The 24,351-nt window shown below is 38.6% G+C and overlaps 1 protein-coding gene across 2 annotated transcripts; it reads left to right on the top strand.

The window, feature by feature from the left end:
• Positions 1-19,186: 19,186 nt before the first annotated feature.
• On the top strand, positions 19,187-21,524 carry LOC111917574 (heat shock cognate 70 kDa protein). 2 transcript variants are annotated; one of them, XM_023913241.3, is made up of 2 exons: positions 19,187-19,626; positions 19,723-21,524. In XM_023913241.3, exons 1-2 carry the CDS (start codon positions 19,410-19,412, stop codon positions 21,336-21,338), a joined length of 1,833 nt encoding a protein of 610 aa, XP_023769009.1. In that variant the 5' UTR covers positions 19,187-19,409; the 3' UTR covers positions 21,339-21,524. The 2 variants fall into 2 exon arrangements, with proteins under 2 accessions (XP_023769009.1, XP_023769010.1); XM_023913242.3 differs by having other exon boundaries at positions 19,480-19,619.
• The last annotated feature ends 2,827 nt before the right edge of the window (positions 21,525-24,351 follow it).

Here is a 24,351-nt window from a genome sequence, read left to right as displayed (position 1 = left end):
TTTAATAATTTCTTTTTACATTTTCTATTATTTTTATCATTTTTAAAATTTAAAAAAAGCTAATCTATTCCCTGCACCCTCCTCTTTTCTCTTTCCCCCTTCTCTCTTTAATTTAATTTTTTTTGTGTGCGACCCCTCCTCCCTAGAACACCACCGATGGTCTCCTCAGCCACTAACCCATCGTGTAACGCTCGTAGATCCGGGCTAGTCAATTTAGAGATGATAAGCATAAAAAATAAATTTTTGATGGAAGATTATTTAGAAAGATTAATCTTAACTAAGTTATAATATATGTTACAAGGATTCAGTACATATAAATAACGCTAAAATCCGAGTTATAACGAAGAAGTTATGACCTGTCGAAGTTTCGCGACAGAACCACCACGACACAGCGCGGCGTAAATATTGAATTTACGTTAGAGCGATATTTGGCCTTAGCGATCTAAATGAAAGTCGTAGAATACGTTAAACCGAGAGCGTGCATAAAAATAACGTCTAAATCTGTCTTCGTATGAGGAAGTTATGATTTTTTGAAATTTCAGCATTAGCAGTATGCACCCCGGAATTTGAATATGAGATCGAACAATATTTAGCCGAAACAATCTAAACAAGAATTGAAGGTCTCGTCGATTATAGTTCAACGGTGAAAAGACAGACGAAAACGGACGACATATGAAGAAGTTACGAGTTTATAACGGAGTTTTCCTGTCTCAGCCTACTAAAAATAATATATAAATAATATAATAAAAATAGATTCAAAATTAGCCGACGAAATCTAAATGAAAGTTGTAGATCTTGTTTTTACCTACGTATCGATATAAAGAACGTCGAAGACGGAGTTCGTATGCGAAAGTTATGAATTTCTGAGGTTCGGGGCGTGAAACCCCAAAACTGTCAGAGTTCACGACGTGAATACAGTGTTCACGACGTGAACTCAGTATTTATGACTTCGGGAGCATGACAGACGCAAGCTGCAATGACACACCTGATGACTATTGAACTCACGACGTGAATCCAGAAAAATGGCCCTATAAATAGAATTCAAGGGGCAGCCGAGTTTGGTTGCTCAATCTCTTCTCTCCCACTCCCGATACCCTCTCTAAGCCCTATTTTAACCCCCCGAAGCCCTGGTATCATCCCGAGACCCGAAGCAAGTCCCGAAGCCCGAAGATCCCTAGAAGAAAAGAGTTTCCGAGCCGAAGCTCTGCCTGCGAGAAGCTCGGTGTGTGAAGATCTTCCAGATCTACCGAAGAATACTACTTTTACAAGCCGTAGTGCTGTCCAAGAATCGTCTAATCAAGTGAGTGTATAGTTCCTTTCATAACACGATTTTAATACAAGTATTGTTTGAACATATTAAGTATATGTTTTGTGTGAGTGTGTAGTTACTTTCTTCTACCACATAGATATGAAGTATTTGCTATGAAATATGTGCTATGTGTTTATACTTTGTTTGTTTACTTGAGATGGTTGTTGAATGAATGTTTTATACATATTTTTAAATGATTTAAACTATATATGTAATTTATATCTACAAATATGTTGGGTAGAACATGTGTAGATGAAATAGTTGGTGTGTGAGGAAAGATTAGTTTGAGGATGAGACGAAAGATGATATAGATCATGAGATGAGTGTGATAGGTGAAAAATGAGTGAAACCTTTACCCAAACGATGGCTCCCGTCATTCAGCAGAGTAGGGATGACAACCACGGACTATTCTAGACAATCATGTGGTACACTAGCAGGATCGCAACTTGTAGGTGTTGTAGACTTGATGTTCACCAGTGTACTCTAAAAACCCAGTGATATGTATTGCTAGAGGATGTCTCGGAACCAATACTGTCAATAAACAAGATAAACCCTGACGACTATGGAGTTAGCGCCAGTTAAGTGAACCTTGGTGACTATGGAGTTAGCGCATGTTACATAAACCTTGGTGACTATGGAGTTAGCGCCTGATAGCTATGGATTTAGTACCTGGTAGATAAACTTTAACAACAATGGTATCGTGCCAATTCCTTAGGTAAATCCTTAGAAATGAATAAAGGAAGGATAGTCGATTCTTAGGGTAAAACCTTAAGAAATAAAGAAGATAATGAGGATGAGTAATTGGGTTGATTGTTTGATGATTGAATATAATAACTATATTATTGTGGGTTGAAAACCCTATATGCTCACTAGGCTCCCAAGCCTGACCCACTCGCGTTTCTTTGCATTACAGGTAATGGCACAAGAGTATAAGTTGGTGGAATTGACGAGAGATTTTGGATTATAGATCAGTAGTTAAAATAACTGTTGTAAGTTCTATTTTATACTGTTTATGCTTTTGGTCTGTATCGGAACATGACATCCCAAGATTTTTTATTTAATGAAAATACATTTCTTTAAAGAAATGTTTTGATAAATGGTTATCATATTTTTTTTGGACAAATTCCGCAACAGTTTTCTTTAAATGATTACTCTGATTATAAAAACAATGCATAAAAAAATCGATCTTTTCTGGCCGTGAAATTGGGGATGTCACAGTTGGTATCAGAGCATTAGTTTCAGTGAACTAAGAATTTATAGGATTTCTAGACTTAAACCTAAAATGCTAAGCGATGACTGTGAGATGAGTGTCTACCATATTTTAGACACGAGCACTAGTATATTTTAGGAAAGATGCCTAAAATGCTTTTATGTGCTAAATGTTATATGTTTGCCTTATATGCTATTATTTGTTTGGATATATGGTCTGTTTTTGACCGGATCTAGAAATTTTATCTACTCAGGGTTCTAAATGTTTAATTACGATATTAGAACTGGCATGTAATTTTTCTGAGTAATAAGGAGGATTACACGTCTAAACCTTCCTCTATCTATATTCTCGTCTCGATACACCGAACGTCTGCTTTGGTGTATAGAACATTATGGTGAAGACTCGTAGAGAATTGAGTAAATGGAGGAAATGAAAGGCTTATGATAGTGAATGACACCTATCAGAAGATATTGTAAGAGTGGTATTTTGCCTTTAGAATATGTTTGATAAAATTACGGAACGTTTAGAGGAGTACGGTACATCTGAAGTACACCTTCAATTAGCAGGATGATGGAATGATTGGTGTAATTCTTGAAGTTGTCCCATCGTCAGGAATGTCCATCACCAACTGAGTTGAACTAGAATTGATGAGTGAAGATGCACATGGAAGAAGTCCTAGTAGAGTCTAGGAGAATTTTTATGATTAGTTGGACACATTCGCATATGTTAAATTGTTTTGTGATTTTAGGACTTGGGGACTGCGAGACAATACTTGGGACGAGTATGAGTTATGCTACTGGAAGCACAAGATCATGCTTGGATCAGGGAAAGTCACAAGGTTACCAAGAAGCTTGTAATTGAGTTTGTTTTTATTCAAGTATGTCGTTACCACTGTTTTGGTAATGACAAAAAAGATGATTGATATTCTGACTCTAGCGGACATATCAAATTGAGTCTGACTACGATGAGTTTGTTACGTGGTTCATAGAACCAAGTTCGAGGTAGCATCTGACTCAAGTCAGAAGATTGAAATCAATGCGATTGATAGCATCGCGCTCGTTGTTAAGGAAGCTTGTAGCTAGAAATGCTACATGTAAAAATGTGATTAGATCACATTAGAATATGAAGGAAGGTATATTCCATTTTGGAATTTGACTCTAAGAGACTTGAGTCTAAGTGTTGCATCATACGATGAGAGGTCATTAGAACACGACCCATCGGTCTGTTACAATAGATAAAGGAAAGTACTTATCCTAAGAAGAAGAAGGAGTCCTCAATAGGGATTTATTTTGTAACTCGTAGGTTACGATTGAAAGTCCAACATCGTACGAAGGGCAGGTGCAAGATTGAGCATCGTTTGCGGTCAAGAAGTCCAAGAGTTAGATAGTCATTCGAAGAAACATAGAAGTTATGATTATTACCTAGGATGAAAAGATAATGTATGGAATCATTATACAAGTCCTATTTTCGTTGATGATTCTAGGACGTAATCATCCTAAGGGGAGATAATTGTAACGCCCGTAGATCCGGGCTAGTCAATTTAGAGACGATAAGCATCAAAAATGACTTTTTTATGGAAGATTATTTAGAAGGATTAATCTTAACTAAGTTATAGTATATGTTACAGGGATTCCGTACATATAAAGAACGCCAAAATCCGAGTTATAACGAAAAAGTTATGACCTATCGAAGTTTCGCGACAGAACCGACACGACACAGCGCGACGTAAATAGTGAATTTATGTTAGAGAGATATTTGGCCTTAGCGATATAAATGAAAGTTGTAGAATATGTTAAACCGATAGCGTGTATAAAAATAACGTCTAAATCTGACTTCGTATGAGGAAGTTATGATTTTTCGAAGTTTCAGCATTAGCAGTATGCAGCCCGAAGTTCGAATATGAGATCTAGCGATATTTAGTTGAAACAATCTAAACGAGAATTGAAGATCTCGTCAATTGTAGTCCAACGGTAAAAAGAAAGACGAAAACGGACCACATATGAAGAAGTTACGAGTTTATAACGGAGTTTTCCTGTCCCGGCCTACTAAAAATAATATATAAATAATATAATAAAAATAGAGTCAAAATTATCCGACGAAGTCTAAATGAAAGTTGTAGATCTTGTTTTTACCTATGCGTCGATATAAAGAACGTCGAAAACGAAGTTCGTATGCGAAAGTTATGAATTTCTGAAGTTCGAGGCACGAAACCCCAAAACTGTCAGAGTTCACGACGTGAACTCAGTATTTATGACTTTTGGAGCCTGAAAAACACAAGTTGCGATGATGCACCTGATGACTATTGAACTCACGACGTGAATCCAGAAAAATGGCCCTATAAATAGAATTCAAGGGGCAGCCGAGTTTGGTTGCTCAATCTCTTCTCTCCCACTCCCGATACCCTCTCTAAGCCCTATTTTAACCCCCTCCCCCCGAAGCCCTGGTATCATCCCGAGACCCGAAGCAAGTCCCAAAGCCCGAAGATCCCTAGAAGAAAAGAGTTTCCGAGCCGAAGCTCTGCCTGCGAGAAGCCTGGTGTGCGAAGATCTTCCAGATCTACCGAAGAATACTGCTTTTACAAGCCGTAGTGTTGTCCGAGCATCGTCTAATCAAGTGAGTGTATAGTCCCTTTCATAACACGATTTTAATACAAGTATTGCTTGAATGTATTAAGTATATGTTTTGTGTGAGTGTGTTGTTACTTTCTTCTACCGCATAGATATGAAGTATTTGCTATGAAATACGTGCTATGTGTTTATACATTGTTTGTTTACTTGAGATGGTTGTTGAATGAATGTTTTATACATATTTTTAAATGATTTAAACTATATATGTAATTTATATCTACAAATGTGTTGGGTAGAACATGGGTAGATGAAATAGTTGGTGTGTGAGGAAAGATTAGTTTGAGGATGAGACGAAAGATGATATAGATCATGAGATGAGTGTGATAGGTGAAAAATGAGTGAAACCTTTACCCAAATGATGGCTCACGTCATTCAGCAGAGTAGGGATGACAACCGCGGACTATTCTAGACAGTCCTATGGTACACTAGCAGGATCGCAACTTGTAGGTGTTGTAGACTTGATGTTCACCGGTGTACTCTAAAAACCCATTGATATGTATTGCTAGAGGATGTATCGGAACCAATACTGTCAATAAACGAGATAAACCCCGACGAATATGGAGTTTGCGCCAGTTAAGTGAACCTTGGTGACTATGGAGTTAGCGCCTGTTACATAAACCTTGGTGACTATGGAGTTAGTGCCTGATAGCTATGGATTTAGTACCTGATAGATAAACTTTGACAACAATGGTATCGTGCCAATTCCTTAGGTAAATCCTTAGGAATGAATGAAGGAAGGATAGTCGATTCTTAGGGTAAAACCTTAAGAAATAAAGAAGATAATGGGGATGGGTAATTGGGTTGATTGTTTGATGATTGAATATAATAAATATATTATTGTGGGTTGAAAACCCTATATGCTCACCAGGCTCGCAAGCCTGACCCACTCAGTTTTATTTGCATTACAGGTAATGGCACAAGAGTATAAGTTGGTGGACTTGACGAGAGATTTTGGATTATAGATCAGTAGTTATAAATAACTGTTGTAAGTTCTATTTTATACTGTTTATGCTTTTGGTCTGTAGCGGAACATGACATCCCGAGATTTTGTTATTTAATGAAAATACAATTTTTTAAAGAAACGTTTTGATAAATGGTTATCATATGTTTTTTGGGAGAAATTCCGCAACAGTTTTCTTTAAATGATTGCTCTGATTTTAAAAACAAAGTATAAACAAATCGGTCTTTTCTGGCCGTGAAATTGGGGATGTCACACACCGCCACCACCCGCCCTCAAGCACACCATTTGATTCCAGCAAACCAACTTCCGACTCCTTCCTCGCCGCCTCCAGCCTCCTTGCCTGCCCATCATCAGATTTAGATTGCTAAGGAAATAGAAGAACATTGGCGGTGGGAGATCGACGATTAACTAACTAGTCTTCGAAGTGCTGTTATGGATACGAGTGATCAAGTTGATGATACATGTTGATTTATTGATGATAGTCATACATTAAGTACTTATTAGTTTATAGGTTTAGAACATCGTCACATGATTCACCAAAGTAGTCACGATCCATGTTCAAAACCGTCCAATCCCAAACCCGGTACAATTACATACCACTTGCCGACAGAAACGCTATGTGTTACGTCTTGCTTGCGATCCCATTAATTCTCTAAATTGATACCTGAAATGTGAAATTGACAAATTGGATCGCATAAAAACGCGATTAGGATGGCAATTTTTGTTATGGAACGCCCATTTGTTTCTAGGCAAAAAATTGATTTCATCTTGATATCTTGATTCAATTCCTCGATTCCATGTCTGAAGTTTAGATTTCCAAATCTGATTTTTCTAATCAATTTTAGTAATTATATAATAGGCATGCCACTTATTCTCCATGCAACAACGCAAAAATTCAGATAAAAATTTTCATTTAATAATTAGAAATCTCAACCACATTTGTTTTTCCAAAATTCCATTACATAAACACATTGTTCAAAAGATCAGAGTATCCAAATAATAAGTGCGGAAATACTGGAGAGTGCCTGTTGTGCCATCAAGTCGGGCCCTTTCCCTTAGAACCGGAAGTACTTGAAACACCAAACAAAATTGTAAGCACACACTTAGTGAATTTCCCAAAATACATAAAACACATAAGCACATAATGCCACGCACACACACACACACACACACACATATATATATATATATATATATATATATATATATATATATATATATACACATAATTTTGTCATGGACTCCCCCTCATCGTCTTACCAAACGCTATGGGTTCCCCACATGGTCTTCACATAATTCAATACATAACAAATAACAAAACCATTGCATATTCAACTATTGAAATCTCATATCAAGTAATGGGCCAACATTGGTGCCTTCAATGCATTAGTATAGTGAGAAGACTCTCCTCAGTCTGCTAAAAACAATAGCTGCTTGACTACCAGCCCAAAATATCACACTGAACAAGTATATAAATAACCCTAATTAGGATTATAACTCAACCTAATCAAAGAGCCCAGAATTCTAAGTCCAAGTCCCTCAATAATGGACCAAAGGTCATTCCTTCACTAATCGGCCTAACATCAAAGTCCGATTCTATATTGGATCATAAGGCCCAATAGGCCCAAACATACCAATAGTGGCCTAAAGATAAATTCAGGCCCAAACATCGGCAAGTCCAAGCCCAAAACCATTAGGGACCAAAGGTTTGAAGTCCATCAAAGGCCCAAAGCTTCCTGAGAGCGTACGCCCAGAGTACCTCTTTTGTACGCTTAGCGTACAAGGCTAAAGGGATGTACGTGCAACGCACACCATAGTATGCTCAGCGTACAAACTATATTGCATCCAAATCCATTAAGTCCTTAATGCATGCTGACTTTTCGCTCAAATTCAAGATCTTAACCGATTTAAGGGTCCTAAGGCATAAAGTTGGCAACTTTATGCCTTTGCATGCCATATATTCTCCCAACAACTCTTTCTATCTCATTAAGACCTTTTCGAGGGTCTTAACCCATGCATGGAGCCATAGAGGTCATCAAGTTTGCTTTTTTATGATATAATCAAGTTAAAGGATCTCAGATCTATCCTTCCTAACTTCTGGAGTTGCTCAAAATCCCAAGAGAGGATTTAGGACTTAAAAGAGGACTTGTAGAAACCCTAACTCAACAAGCAAAAAGAATAATCAAGGTGAAAGCTTTTTACCACAACAAGCTTCCCAAGTTGCTCCAAATGCAAGATCCAAAAGCTTTCCCCACATTCAATGCTTGCTTCCAGTTCCTTCTCTTTGCTAACACACCAAAAATGAGGCATTTGAGGCACTTCCAAGCTCAAGAGTTGCTCACGAAGGACTTAGGGTTTTGGGGACGTTTGAAAGAAATGGAGGCCAGTTAGGGTAAGGTCTAAATGATATAAGTGTACTTAAATAGTGTCCAAGCCAAGAAATTAAGGGTTGGTCATTAGCCTCATACGCCCTGTGTACATGCTCATACGCCCAGAGTACGAGCCTCAGCCACCTGTTTCATACATATGCGTACGCTAAGCATACACATACGTATGCCCAACAAATGGAGGGCCTTGTAACACCCTGAATTTAGAAAGCCGAAAAAGAGAAGAAAACCTCAAATGAGGAAGTGACTCGTCGAGTAGATGGGTGACCCAACGAGTAGGAGCGCGATTTGGTTGCGGGTTTAGTGACCTACTCGACGAGTCAGAAGACTGAATCGGCGAGTTGGCCAGGTTTGGGGAAAAACCTAAATGCGGGCCTTGCACCCTATTTAAGGAACATTATAGCCTTCATCATCCCCCTTGATACTCTCTCAAGTCCATAACGAAAACCCTAGAGCCTCCCTTGAGTTGTGAGTCATTTTGAGAGTTTTGGGGCATTCTTGAATCTTGGAGGAACAAAAAGAAGGTTGGAGGTTCAAGGAGGAAGGAGTAGATCCAGAAGATTCACTCCATTTGCTGCTCATTTTGGTAATCAAGTTCCTTCATTGACTTCTAGTTCGTTAGATCTCTTTATGTCCCTTTTTATGAAGTTTATGGGCCAAGGGTGATTTCTTGTGGGATTTGGACGTCCCCAAGCCAGATACTTTCAGATATAGGAGTGTCTTGAGTAGTAAAAGCATAAAGGTGGAAGCTTTATGCCATTAGAACTCCCCATGCCAAGTTTAAGGAGTTGTTTTGGCATTTTGAGCAAAAACGGCCATGTATGGGTGCAAAGGTAGTGGCTTTGTGTGATATCCTGACCCGAGGAGGCTAGATCTGGGTCTTGGATGCCTTGAGCTTGTCTGAAATCGTCTGAATAGAGTTGGACATAGACAGACTCGACGATTCACTTGTGAGACTCGGTGAGTCAGGCCAGTTATTGCCCTAAAACGCTTCTGTTAAAGGGTATGAGTTGAGTGGTTAGGGACTCAGCCAATCCGAGTCCATAGTAGTCATGAGGTTCATCGTACTCGACGAATTCAAGGAAGAACTCAGAGAGTCTCCAGCAATCTCCTTAGTTTATGAAGATGGACTCGATGAGTTATTCATACAACTTGGCGAGTCACAGCCTAGACACATTCTTATGTGGATGATGAACTCGACGAGTTCAAGGTCGAACTCGGCGAGTCAGATGAAGATGGTCCCGATTGTATGGCTGAAGAAGAACCCGTCGAGTTCTCGCTAGACTCGACGAGTGGAGTCGGGGTTGTATGGGGTTGGAGGAGTATGGACTCGACGAGTTGGTAGATCAACTCAGCGAGTCAAGTCAACTGGAGGTTGACTTTGACCTGGGTTAGCTTTTGGGAATATTGTGGTCTAAATGATATTTTGGGTATTGATAGTTTGGGAAGCCGAAGGGTCATCGGTTCAGAAGTTTCCGGTTAGGAGTCAGAAGTGTTCAACGAGTTTTCTGTAGTGCGAGGTGAGTCTCCTCATTGTGTGCATGGGTCTACGGCCACAATGCCTGCCCATTATGATTATGTTCATGTTTATGTTTATGTATAAAATGAAGACCTGGGGGTTAGCCCTAGGCACTTATTGTTATATGTCTCGGGTTACGACCCGATTCTGGGCGAGGCCCGAGGAATGTTAGGATGCTAGAGGTCTTTGTGATTCTTGCATGTGTCGGTACGATATGTTTCGGACCGAGGGTCCGATGTCGAGGTAAGCCCGATGTATGTTAGATAATAGTATGTCTCCGGACCAGGGGTCCGATTCTGGGGCAATCCCGAGGAAGATTCTTATGTTGTATGTTCGATTATACTTGTGTCTCAGTGATACTAGTATGTGTCTGGTAGGGAGGTGAGTGTGGGCGAGTCCCGTATCTCATCACTAGCTGAGTATGGATGGGGTTCCATGTTTCGCTATTGGCAGAGTAGGGGCGAGGCCCGTGATAAGAAGGATGTGAGTGTGGGAGGGGGCCCATATCTCACTACTAGTAGGAGTATGGACGGGGTTCTACTACTTCAGTAGCAGACCAGGGGCGGGACCCCCGAGTTAGGCGAGGCCTTAGATCAGGGTATAGTTAGAGTATGTTTATGTATGTTCTAGTATGCTATTCGATTGTATGTATGCATGTAGCGGGCGAGGCCCAGAGACAGGCGGGGCGGGGCCTAAAGGAGATAGATCTGTATACCGAGCGGGGCTTGATGCCAGGTGGGACCTGATGCCTGGCAAGGCCCAATGCAACGGCCGGGGGGGGGGGGGGGGGGGCAGTATGTGGTTATGTGTTTCTAGTTATGTGTATATGGTATGTGGTAGGTTGGGGAACTCACTAAGCTTCATGCTTACGGTTTTCAGTTTTGATTTCAGGTACTTCCGGTAGCGGAGGGAAGGGCTCGGGATGATCGCATGGCACACACCAAGAAGTTTAGCCTGGGATGTTTACTCTGATAAAATGAACAAGTGTTTTGAAAAGATACTCTGATTTGTCATAAAACCCTTGTAGTATGATTGAAATGTTTTAATATTTATAGGTTAGTAATTTTTTTAAAAGAAATTTTTGGTCATGATTTTTGGGATGTTACACGTCATTTTGTCAAAATGAATTAGTTTGATGGTTAAAAGAATGGAATACCTGGATTGAGTGTTACATTCCAAGTGTTAACTTAGAAGTTATGGTTTAAGTATAAGATTGTTTATAAGTAAACTTGTATTTCTGTTTTTTATGTTAACTACTGCTGGAATTGTAACATCCCAAAATTTAAGACTAAAAATTTCATTTTCAATTACATAACTAAAAAAACTAGTAGACTGAAAACATGAATTGTGTCATACCATATCATAATCAAAACCGATATCCGAAACATGCCATAAGAAAACAACATCAGAGTACAAATCCCAAAGATCTCATGTGCGGAAAATCATAGTGTGATGCGCTGCGATCATGCCGACTCCTTTCTTTTTGAAGAAGAAGTACCTAAAACCAAAACTAAAAACCGTAAGCAGGAAGCTTAGTGAGTTCCCCCATCATACCACATACCATACAATAAACATATTGCCAGATATATCTGGGTGCCTGACCTACCCTATCAGGCATATCTGGGTGCCTAACCTACCCTATCAAGCATATGTGGGTGCCCGACTTACCCTGCCGGGCATATGTGGGTACCCGACCTACCTGTCGAGCATATCTGGGTGCTCGACATACCCTGTCAGGCATATCTGGGTGCCCAACCTACCCTCTGTTTATTTCAACCGGTTACGGGGTCTATTTCACCCCTACCACTACCATATAATAACATAGCATCAACATACTGTCAGGCATATCTGGGTTCCCGACCTACCCTTTGGGTTATTTCAACCGATTACGGGGTCTATTTCACCCCTACCACTACCACATAATAACATAACTATAAGCAAATAAATCATAACATATACTGACATACAAGACAATTATCACGAATACAATCATCTTTACTATAAACAACTACTAATGGGACGACATTGGTGCCTTCTACCCACTCATACAGGAAAGGTAACTCACTTCACACTGCTAAAGTTCATCGCACGAAATCCGTAGTTGCTACCCTGGAAACTCCTCGAGCTATCAATACCAAGATATCACCCAATTAGCAACTGGGTCCCAACCCATGATCCATAATCCTTATGTAACATCTCGAAATTCAAGTCCGAAAATTTCATTTTTGAATTAAAAATTTTTAAAACATTTTACCATAACATTGTCAATAAAGCAAAACATTACAAAATCATAATGTTGTGTCCAAAACCATGACATCAAAAATAATGAAAATCAGAGTACAATCCCAGAAAGTACGATGAGGAATCATGTGTGTGTGTGTGATGCGATGCTACGCCGCCGACTCCTTCCCCTTAGACGAAGAGTTACCTGAAACCAAAACATAAACCGTAAGCACAAATCTTAGTGAGTTCCCCCATCATACCACATACCATACAATATCATCAGTATCTTTCAACCGGTAATCATCATCAGTATCTTTCAACCGGTAATCATTGTCAGTATCTTTTAACCGATAACTTCCACCGGTATCTTTCAACCAGTAATCATCATCGGTATCTTTCAATCGGTAACCATCATCGGTATCTTTCAACCGGTAATTGGGGACTATTCCACCCCCTACCACTAGCATACAACATCAAGATATAAACATACAATCAGACATATCCGGGTATTGACCTACCCTTCGGTCCTAAGGACCATTGTCAGGGAAACTGATCCCTACTATACACATAACATATCATACATATAAAATCTCATAACCAAGGCACATAACCAGACCAAGATGATTATCACAAAGACAATCATCTCCTAAATATTTCTCTTTGGGTGGGCCGCCATTGTGGCCTTAGACCCATCCCTAATGGAAGGTAACTCACCTCATACGAGTAGCTGCTGATAATCTGTGCGGGAAACCCCTGTCTGCTGCTGCTTCGGAAATCCTCCCCCTATAATCCCCATAAAACACTCAGTCAGAATCAGATATCTACTCTTAGGGTAAAATGATTGTTTTACCCTTAACCAAGTCCAAGTCAAAGTCAACTTCCAGTTGACCCGATTCACCGAGTTGGTTCGTCAACTCATCGAGTCCCTACCCTTTACTCGTCCTTATCCATGACTCAACTCGTCGAGTTTGGCAATGACTCGACGAGTTCCCCTTCTTTACGAACATCAATGAATCTTCATCCGACTCGCCGAGTTGTATGAACAACTCGTCGAGTTTACCTTCATCTGATGAATAAGTCCTGACCTTGACTCGCCGAGTTGTATGAACAACTTGTCGAGTTCATCTTCAAACATAAGAAGATTGCCTTGGACTCGCCGAGTCTATTCTAGCACTCGTCAAGTCTCATGAAATCCAGGTCTAAAACTAAGTCCAATGCGTTGGGTCACTCCTTCTGTCCTGCTACAACCCTTCTAACACCCAACTGAGTTCTTTTGACCCTTAACAGATATGGGACTCAAAGCCTTGGACTCGTTGAGTCCTAAGAACGGACTCGCCGATTCGATAACGTCCACACCCTAAATCCTCGATTTCTGATGTACAACACTTGTCCAAATGATAGATCCAAACCCCTAAGCTCGATCTAGCACGTAAAGTTACGAACTTTATGTGCATGCATGGGACTTTTGAGCCAAAAAGGCTCTAAAATGGCTATTTTGTTGCATGGGGCCTTCCTTGGGTGCAAAAGCAACCCAAATCTGTCTTGTGACTCTTCCCAAGTGCTAGATCCGAATTATTGACCCCCATCCATGTTTGAAAATCATGGTTGGTCACCTCCTATGGCTTAAAAGCCCCAAATCTTCCCCAAAAAGGGATCTAACAAACACGAAAGTAAGGTACAAACTTTATACCTTTCAACGACTGAACATGATGAACCAAACTCAAATCCTTCAACCTCCTCTTGATCCTTCTATGCTCTTCCTTCTTCCTTGAGGTCAAAACCCACAAAAATCACTCAAAAGCCTTAGTTCTTGCACCAAAACACTTAGGGTTTGCTATGGAGAGTCTTTGGGAGCATTAGGGACGAGTGGTGGGTGAAAGAGATGATTAAATAGGGTGCAAACCCTCAGATTAGGGTTTTATCTAGTCAGAGCGTACTCGTCGAGTCTAGTCGCCGACTCGTCGAGTCCATCACTTAAGTGCCGTGTCCAAACCCACTCCTACTCGACGAGTTGGGCCTTCAACTCGCCGAATCCCAGGCCAAAAATGCTAAATAAAACAAAATAAATTACATACCAGGAATCGAGTGCTACACCTTACTTGGGGTAAAATGACCATTTTACCCCTAACCCAACTAGATTCATAACTAAGGCCCAAGCCCAAAACCAAACTAGCGCAAAACTCTAAAATCCATAAAGGCCCACTAATGGCCTACTTTTCCAAATTGGGCCCAACCCTTGCATGAGCCTTACCCTAAAGCCCAATAACTTATTCCCAATCCAAACATACCTCCTTAGTTGGTCCAACAATCCACAAACCCAAATAATAATCCAAACCCGAAATGGACTACAAGGCCCAATAAGGCCCAATCCCTAATGGACCTAACCCAAGAACGCCCAATATCCAAACAGGTTTGAAATATTGAGTGGTCAACCCTATTCAACTCTTGGTCCAAGTTCCAAGGCCTAAAATGTCAACAGTCCAAGAAATTCCAATTTGGTTGAGTACTCCCCACACACTCAGCTGGTACGCCCAGCGTACACCCCTTGGGGCCAGTACCTGCATCGTACCAGTTGGGTATGCCCAAAGTACTCCTCTGAACTCCAAACTTCTCCGATATGCACTTAATCACTTCAACCCTTGCTCCAACTCTCCAGTCTGACTCTTAAAGGTGACTTTTCAAGTAAAGTTGGCAACTCTACTAACATGCATGTTTAATGGGACTCTAGAGCTCAAAAGATCTTCATAGATGGTCTTAATTCATGATTGAACTCAAAATCTCCACAAAGCTTGCACCTTTATGAGAGAGGGAACCTTAGAATTTCCAGATCTACTAGTTTAAGTCCCTAAAATGACCCTAACTCACCAAGACCAAGCAAAAGGGAGTAGAATGACCAAAAACCCAACCCAAAGTAGATCTATGAAATGAAAAGCCAAGATAGAGACTTTATACCTTGAGAGTCTCGAAATGGAGATATAAACACTAGATCTCTAATTTCTTCTCCAGAGGTTGAGCCCTTCACTTCCTTTTTCTCTTGCACAAACCACCAAGATTCTTCTTTCAAGCTTCAAACTTCACCCAAGGCACTCTAGGGCTTTATGGAGGAAGAAGGGGGCGGGGTGGCTGGCTTAAAATGACCTAAGGAATGGTATAATGTTGCTTATATAGGGTATAAGTCGAGAAATTAGGGTTTGGTGTTGAAGGGAGTACGCCCCACATACCTCTTGGTACGCCCGACATACTCACAAACCACCTGCGATCACTTAGCCATGTACGTTGGGCGTACCCCAGCCTACACTGGGCGTACCCAACCAAACACACGCATGCATTCCTTGCATGCGTGGGACTGGTCTGCCACGTACTTCCATTGGGGACTAATTTTGCCAAAGGCTTCAAAGTAACATAGCTTCCTTTTTCTAGGTATGTTTCCAACGATCCTTATATCCATGAAAAGGTGGCGAGAAACCCTATGCTCCCAACAATACCCCCAACCCTTAAAACCTTCTGAACAAAATCCAAAACCCATAAAAGACTGAGATGTCAATTTACAGTCATACCCTTGGCTTCCGAAGACATAATCGAATACATGGATCACTCAAACCATGGCAACTACATCCGAAACAGGCTAAATCCTTCCTTTCTAGAAAGCCTTAAACCCCATAACAACTGATGATTGGGCAGCAGCCCCAAGCAACCAGGCAAATCTGAAACCGAGTGTTACAAGAATTATGTTTTGAACATGGATACACCATACCGAGACATACTAAAATAAACCTATCCCTCTCCTTACCGATATGCCCAAAGTGGCAAAACACGTTTCGAAAACTTGTTTACCGGAGCGTACCACAAACTATGTGACCATGGTTTAGAAAACAGGGGAATACATGGTGATTTGATGTTGTTAGTGCAAGAATTAAGTATGTAGTGGTTTGGCTAATCTATTTCAATCTTTTTGATCTGTGATCTAAAGAATTCCAATTGTAGCAACTCTGACAGTTGGGTGGTGGTGGTGGATAAAGAGACCAACAGTGGCATGCTAGGGAGGATGGGGACTCTATAGGGTTCACTAAGGTCATCCGTTATGTCCACCACTAACCACTATAGTGGTGGGTGCCACATCATCACCACACTCCATACTATTACAGATGGATACTTACCACTAAGCACACTACTCTACCTTACTTTTTTTTTTAATTAAATTCAATTAAAAAATACATAAAAAAACATATGATTTTTTTAATATTATTTTTTCATTAAATTAAAATACACGTTACATTAAAAAAAATTACACTAATTAAAATAAAAAAAGTCAAAATAACAATAAAAATAAAAAAAATAAAACATTTAAAAATACCAAACATAACTAAAAACTACCCGCTATTCCTATATCGGGCTCGAACCGACTCTTTCATTACGAGAAAAATCTCCAAATCTTCTCCTTCGTGATCGTCTGTTTTCATCTTCAAAATATCCATGTCGGTTTTTGTTTGAAGCGTTGTTTGTGCCTCTTGGAATGACGTTTGCGCTTCTATCATTTTTTTCTCCACCCGATTCAACATCTCTGCCTTGGTTTCTTGAATGTGGACATATCGATCAAATTTCTCTCCAAAATAATCGATAACACTAGAACCCGAAGTCGAGGAACTCGCTTTTTTTCTTTATTTCTTCCAACTGGCTCACATAGAGGTTGCTCGTCTTCAAGATCAAGCGGATCATCATTGATGTTGATGTGTGTCTGCCTACCCGATTATTGGGAAGTTGCATCCGGGTTTCTTGAACACTTTGAACCGGAAGAGGTTTGTGAAGTTCCTTTCGTTTGTTGTATCCATTTTGGAGTATCTTTCAATTTTAGTCACACTTGTACATATGGAAAAGCTTTGCGAGTTGGCGTTGTTTTTTTCAAATTTTTTCAAGCCTACATTGAAGACATCAAAATCGTTTGACTCGCTTATGCGTATGTTTTGGAGGTTGTTGTAAATTCCTTCAAAATTTGTGCATTTTAGTCGAATATCGCGCCACTTGGAGCTAATTTGATTGAGATTTTGAAATTCACTTTCCGTTAACACATAAAACGCACTTCGAACTTTCTCCCAAAAACAATTGCAGGTTTAATTATCTCCTTTAATTGGGTCTTAGGAAGCCGAAACCCATGCCTCCGCTAACTTTTCTTCTTCCTCTTTTGTGCATGCCATTTCTTGGGTAGTAATGGGTCGCATCGATTTTTTTCCTTTTTTTTTTTTTTGGTTAAGGTGGTGGTGGTGAACGTTGCATTTCCAAAACAAAATTCGGCGAATGAGGTGGTTGTGATTGTGAAGGTGGTAGTTGTAACGATTGTGGATTAAATTGTTGTTGGTATTGTTGTTGAAATGTCGGAAAAAATTGGTATTTTTGTTGGAAAAGTGATGTTTGTTGCATAAGGGAACCGTTTTGAAGCAAATTAACAAAACCACTTTGAGATGATTCAATGATCGGGAATTGGCGAGGGTGGTATCTAATGCAAAAACGTTATCTAGCTTGTGATTTCTAAAGTTTTTTTTTTTTTTTTTTTTTTTTTTTTGGGGGGGGGGGGGGGGGGGGGGAATTTTGGTTGAGATCCATTTTTGATGGTTATCAAGATGTTGTGCGTATATTGTATAGAGAGACAGAAAAACATGGTGTAAGAAATGAGAGTTAAAAGTATGGTATTTATAGGTAAAAAATGTTGTTTAAAAAAAACAAATTTTTATTTTTGAAAAATTAGCCGTTTAATGGCTACTATGGTTCCAAATCGAGCAAGAGGCCCTGGGCATTTGGTTTCTTCGTATGCAACACAGACGACCATGAGCATGCCCGACCACGAATGGCCGGGGTAGTGTGCATAACAAAACTTTGTGGCCACATATACCATGATGATGTTCGTCGAGGGTATACTGTTTGGTCTAATGGTGGTCATACATCACCCGTGTCCAATGTCCAAAGAAGGTTAAGAGAGATGGAAGTTTTCATCGATTTCATCATATGAGTTTTGGTTAATTGATTTCTTCCTCTTCGATTTTCTTCTTCCTTCTCCCTTTCACACCCTTTTGTTCGTCTTCCCCCGCTTTGTTCGTTGTAATGGTATATAGGTTTTTCTTGGAAATTGATTCTCTGCCTCTGAGGGTTTTTGTTTATGTAATTATTGTTTTTTTTTGTGATATTTATTATGAGACAAAAGAGGAGGATGACGAGTTTATGTTTCTTGACAAGAAAAATACATAAAAACAAGATATCTTATTTATTTATAGATTCCGACAAACAAAGTCTCAAAATCATTGGAGAAGACCAAGACGATGGGGGAGGGACTAGTTGGGTCAGCGTTTGGGGATGGGTTTGTGGGACTCTATTATATTAATAATTTATAAATATTTAGAAAACAATAAAAAAAAACAGAAAAAAAATATCAGTAGGGATAATATAGTCATTTCAAGTCGGTTAGGGATTAAAACCACAACAAAAAAAATACGATAAAAACTGTCCGAGTAAATAAAAAAGTAACTAACCAAACACGTAAGAAAATACAATCCGGGATATTTGTATCCATGTATCTTTGATCAACGGGTGTTGCTTCATCCTTGTTGATCGAAAATTGATCAACTCTTGAAATATATAACATTCATCCTTCCTTTAATATACTAACTTTTGTAACGAATAAAAATGAATTTGAAGAACTTAACGTGATATTTCCATGGCCAATTTCATAAATCTCCCTCATATTTTATCAAATTCTTTTAAAAAAGGCACAAAAAAAAATTCCAATAAAATCTTAACACTGAAGTTACCTTCAAATCAAAAAGTATATCTTTAATATCCAATTTTCATATGGTGATATTCATCTTGTCAATCACTTTAACACTCATTCACATAACTTTATTCTAGTCTACCAATAACATTTCTTATTTTTATTTTTATAAATGAGTGTCACTTGTTTACAACCTGGCACCCACTCTCATCAACTTTCAGCAAAAGCAAAAGACTAACATGTATTCCTCTCTTTCTAATCTCCGAAACTCAGAGTAATTACCTTTCACGAAATGCTACATATTCAGTAAATCGTGAGGAGTGCAGACATCATAAACTCGTTGCGTTGTTTCGTGAGCGTTCATCTTAAAGTCATTGTCTTGTTGGTTGTTTCTGTTTGAACCTGTACAGTAGTTTATGGAGAGTTGGGAAGGCGGAGAACCAGCGATAGGCATCGATTTGGGCACGACCTACTCATGTGTTGCTGTATGGAAACATGATCGAATTGAGATCATTACGAATGACCAAGGAAACCGTACGACTCCATCATGTGTTGCATTCACAGATGTTGAACGTCTCATTGGCGATGGTGCCAAGAATCAAATTGCAAGAAACCCTGCTAATACTGTATTCAGTCGGTTCCAACTTTCTCTATATGATTTAATACTAATTATATGTTTTTCACACGCTTTTATTGCATTGCTGATATGGTTAAGTTATGGAATTCTAGATGCAAAGAGGTTGATCGGCAGGAGGTTCAGTGAAGTCATGGTGAAGGAAGACATAAAGCTAATGCCATTTAGGGTCATAGAAGGGCCTAGCGACATGCCAAAAGTTGTTGTTACTCACAAGGGTCATGAACAACAATTTTCTATAGAGGAAATTTCATCAATGGTTCTAGCCAAGATGAAGGAGATTGCAGAGGCATATATTGGTGGCACTGTGAAAAATGCTGTGATCACAGTCCCAGCTTATTTCAATGATTGTCAGCGTCAAGCAACCAAGGATGCTGCTACGATTGCTGGCCTAAATGTGGTACGCATGATCAATGAGCCAACAGCAGCTGCAATTGCTTATGGTGTAGACAATAGATTCGGTGGAAAGAAGAATGTACTTATCTTTGATCTTGGTGGTGGCACCTTTGATGTCTCTATTCTCACCATTGATGGAGTGGGTAAGTTTGAGGTGAAGGCTGTTGCTGGTGACACTCATTTGGGAGGTGAGGATTTTGACAACCGAATTGTAAATTATTGTGTTGAGGATTTTAAGAAGAAATGGAACAAGGATTTAACCGGAAACGAAAGAGCGTTAGGAAGGTTAAAAGTTGCCTGTGAAAAAGCAAAGAGAATTCTTTCATATGATACTCAAACTTCAGTCGAACTAGAAGTGCTGCTGGATGGTATTGACTTTTCTATGAAGATTACTCGTGCCAAATTTGAGGAGCTAAATATGAGTTTCTTTACAAAGTGTATCAAGCAACTTGAGTCATGTTTAGCCGATGCGAATATGAAGAAAGGAAGTGTAGATGAGGTGATTCTTGTTGGTGGATCAACTAGAATACAAAAGATCCAACGTATGTTACATGAGTTTTTTGATGGGAAGGAGCTATGCAAGAGCATCAACCCTGATGAAGCTGTAGCTTATGGGGCGGCAGTTATGGCTGCCAAATTATGTGGTCAGACTACGAAGATGATAAAGGAATTGGTGCTATTGGATGTGACTCCCTTGTCACTTGGTAAAGAGATAATAGGGGAAAGAATGCATGTTGTGATCCCAAGGAACACTCCTATACCTACCAAGAAGACCATGAATTTTGTTACAACTGCAGACAACCAATCTTCTACGGATATCATGGTGTACCAAGGTGAACGAACTCGATCTACTGATAACTTCTTGTTGGGATCATTTGAAATTTCAGGAATTCCACCTGCTCCTAAAGGAGTTGCAGTATTAGAGGATTGTTTTGAAATAGATGATAATGGTATCCTTACAGTTACATCTAAGGTAGTATCCACTGGTAAGACCAAAAGCCTTACTGTTACCAATCTTAGTGGAAGATTGTCGAAGCGACAGATTAAGAAAATGGTGAAAGCTGCTGAGAAGTTCAAGCTTGAGGACCAAGAGTTCAAGAGGAAAGCTGAAGCATGCAATGCCTTGGAGGATTACATATATGACTTAAAGAATAAGATTAAGAGAAATGATATTCCCCCAAAAGACTTGAAGAATGTGCAACATGCAATTGATGATACAGAGGAATGGCTCTCTACTGGCAATGTTGCATCTGTTGATGAGATTGAGAGGAAGAAGGAGATCCTAGAGTTCATATCCCGTCTTGCAATCTTCTAACTAATAAAATACAAGACTTGGTGGCTGTTTCTTTTTTACTTAAATAGAGTTGATGTGTTTAGGATTTAATCTTGACGACTATATATGTTTGTTTTCTTTTGACTTTATTTGCTTTTTCGTAATGCAAGGGTAGAATGGTCATATATTTTTATTTAGTCTAGAAAAGAAACCGAACTTTTGTATACAGGACTTTGGATCATTATCTGTTCAGCCACTTTACCGTTACATGACTTAACGGGGTTTTAAAAAAACTGCCCCTATACTTGGATGTGCTGAATTTTGGGATAAGAATTCTCAATTCTGTTATGTAGTGGAGCAGATGTTTTTAAACTTGTTGCATTTTAGTTAAAAACCATAGGAATTAATCTGGATGCTCTCAAACAAAGATTTGAAAACAAAATGCTCATATAAAGCTTTTAAACTAGTAATGACAAATTATTACTCAAGTAAATACATGCACTTGTGATACAAACTTGAGGAGATGGTAATTAGAACTATTCCAAATCAACTAACAGGATTACCATTCATCCATAGAACAACCTAACCATCATGAGATTGGTACAATGTGCCAATCATATATAAAAGGATGCATGATAAGAAAACACAGTGTATTCAAAGAACTGAATTCATGAGATTTAGACACACTGCATTTGTTCCTTATATAGTCATGTGTCAATGTTATAATATACAAGAGCATTCACAGTAGTAGTTTTTTTCAAAGGCAGTCAAATTAGCTACTGAAAGCCAAATAACTATTATAAGATCTTTTTTTTTATTTCAAATTACTTGTAAATTTATAAGATCAACGGATAGTTTTTTTTTCATATTTTTTAAACTATATTATTTATTTACTTAATAAATAGATATTGTAACAACATATAAGTAAAACCTATTGAAAAAACTTATTAAGTAAAGCTCCCCATTGGGATGCTCTGTATCAAAATGTTTTAAAGCATTGTGAGTAATTATATTTCAGATTGAAAGTTTTTTTTAGTCATATGTGTTCTCCATGGGAACTGACGTCACCAATTTCGACCACATAAGTCGTCGCTCAAGGTCAATATTTCTATGGCAACGTAAAAAAGTCATTTACCATGCATCTATATTTTTTTAGAACGACACACACATACTCTCTAATCCTACCGCTAAATCTAAAGTTTTATTGACAATGAGATTTGAACCATCAACCTCTTGGGTTGGGACACATTTACAACACACCTTGATATTGCTAGGCTAAATGCCCTTTGCATGCATATATATATATATATATATATATATATATATATATATATATATATATATATATATATATATATATATATATATATATATATATATATATATATATATATATATATATATATATATATATATATATATATTATGACAGACTTTTGTGTTTCTAGTTTTGCATGGAGCATATATAGAATATTTAAAAGTTGATAGCAATGGAATACGGAACGCAAAGTGGAATAAGAGAAAAATCAAGACATAGCATATACCTACAACCATACTCCCATCAATGTGTTCGGGTTCTTCCACTAAGGAATCTCCTAATTAAATTAAATGAAAACCCCCAAATTTCAAGACGAATTTTTCATTTTTGGAACAAACAAACAATATCAATTCATTCTCAAAATATAACCAATTAATGTTTACAACATAAAATCAAACTCATATAAAGTCAAGGGCAGAAATCTCAATAACAAAGAAGCACTTGTAACATTTACTCTTAAATAGTAAGTACAAATCTTAATAAATTTCCCAAAATACCACATATCATACAATAACGGGCCTAACTCAACAATTCTGTTTCAATCAAGTGGGCTCAACCCTTTTCAATGTTATAATCCAAACAGTCTTATAATCATTTCTGTTGCTACAGTTGAACTACAATCTTTCCTGCTATGATCCAACCATAGTCTTCCATGCAAGTCACAAAGACACTCAAACATAAAATGACACCTTGTGATCTACTTAGTATAGCGAAAAGACTCACATAAATCAATAGGTGGAAATCATGACTATTCCACATATAGAATCTGCTACACGAATCACCTATAACGAACAAAGGTCACACCTCAGTCTACTTCCTAAAATTTCCAACTTTAACCAATAGTCAACTCGGAAAAAATTCAACGGTCAACGGTCAACCGCGTCATGGCCAAGTTACGACAAGGACCTCTCGTCCACCGTGCCGTAGTCAACCCTTGACCGCATCACGGTTTGTCTGGCAGAATAATTTCTTCATTAAGCTCTTAATCTGTTAAGTCCAAGCCTCAAACTTTCTAGAAGGCTTTAATACACTCTTATAGTCTATAAAAATCTAAACTTTATGACATGCATAACTCATCCAAAGCTCACACCATTCTAGGTAAAAAAAATGGTGAAATGAGGTCCTAACTCCAAACATGGCATCAAATGGAGAGTAGGAACCGGATCCAAAACGAATAACACTTTAGGGACCTTGAAAAACAATAAAGGTGCAAAATTTATTCTAACCTTTCATTAAAACTCATCAAAGTAGAGAAAAGAAAACCTAGAACTCAAGGTTTAGAAAGAACAACCAAAAAATTGAGCCTAACAGACTTACAAAGGTCCAGAAAATGCTCAACAAGCTGGATTAAGATTGTTTAACAACCCGAATTTATATTTATCATCAGTGTTAGTGTTCCGTTAATTCTTATCTTAAAAGTAAAATTTTCATTTGTTTAAATTTATCTTTGGAGGGCCAAAGTGTAATAAAATGAACCTAGATCGTGTATATGGGTCTAAGAGTCATTTTGTGATACTTTGAGGGCCAATTATGAAAGTTATGATGTATTTAAGTAACCCCTAATCCTATATATGGGATTAAACCCTAATTGACAACCTCCATACTACTTTGAAGTTAGTTCTTGAGTACATTTCCTTTATTGAAGTGGTGGTGGAGATCTAAGAATTTGTGGTAGTGATTTTGGCACTTTCAAGTGGAGATACTTCTTTGTTAGGTTCTAGACTTATTTGTTGGATA

This window comes from Lactuca sativa, chromosome 8 (genome assembly GCF_002870075.4).
Source record: "Lactuca sativa cultivar Salinas chromosome 8, Lsat_Salinas_v11, whole genome shotgun sequence".
Taxonomy (NCBI): Eukaryota; Viridiplantae; Streptophyta; class Magnoliopsida; order Asterales; family Asteraceae; genus Lactuca; species Lactuca sativa.
This window is presented reverse-complemented; position numbering and strand designations above follow the sequence as displayed.

Bases quoted from the DNA above. Each gene is read 5' to 3' on its own strand.
- LOC111917574 (XM_023913241.3), top strand. From the start codon at position 19,410: ATGGAGAGTTGGGAAGGCGGAGAACCAGCGATAGGCATCGATTTGGGC. The intron at 19,627-19,722 runs GTCGGTTCCAAC...ATGGAATTCTAG, and splicing joins CCCTGCTAATACTGTATTCA to ATGCAAAGAGGTTGATCGGC.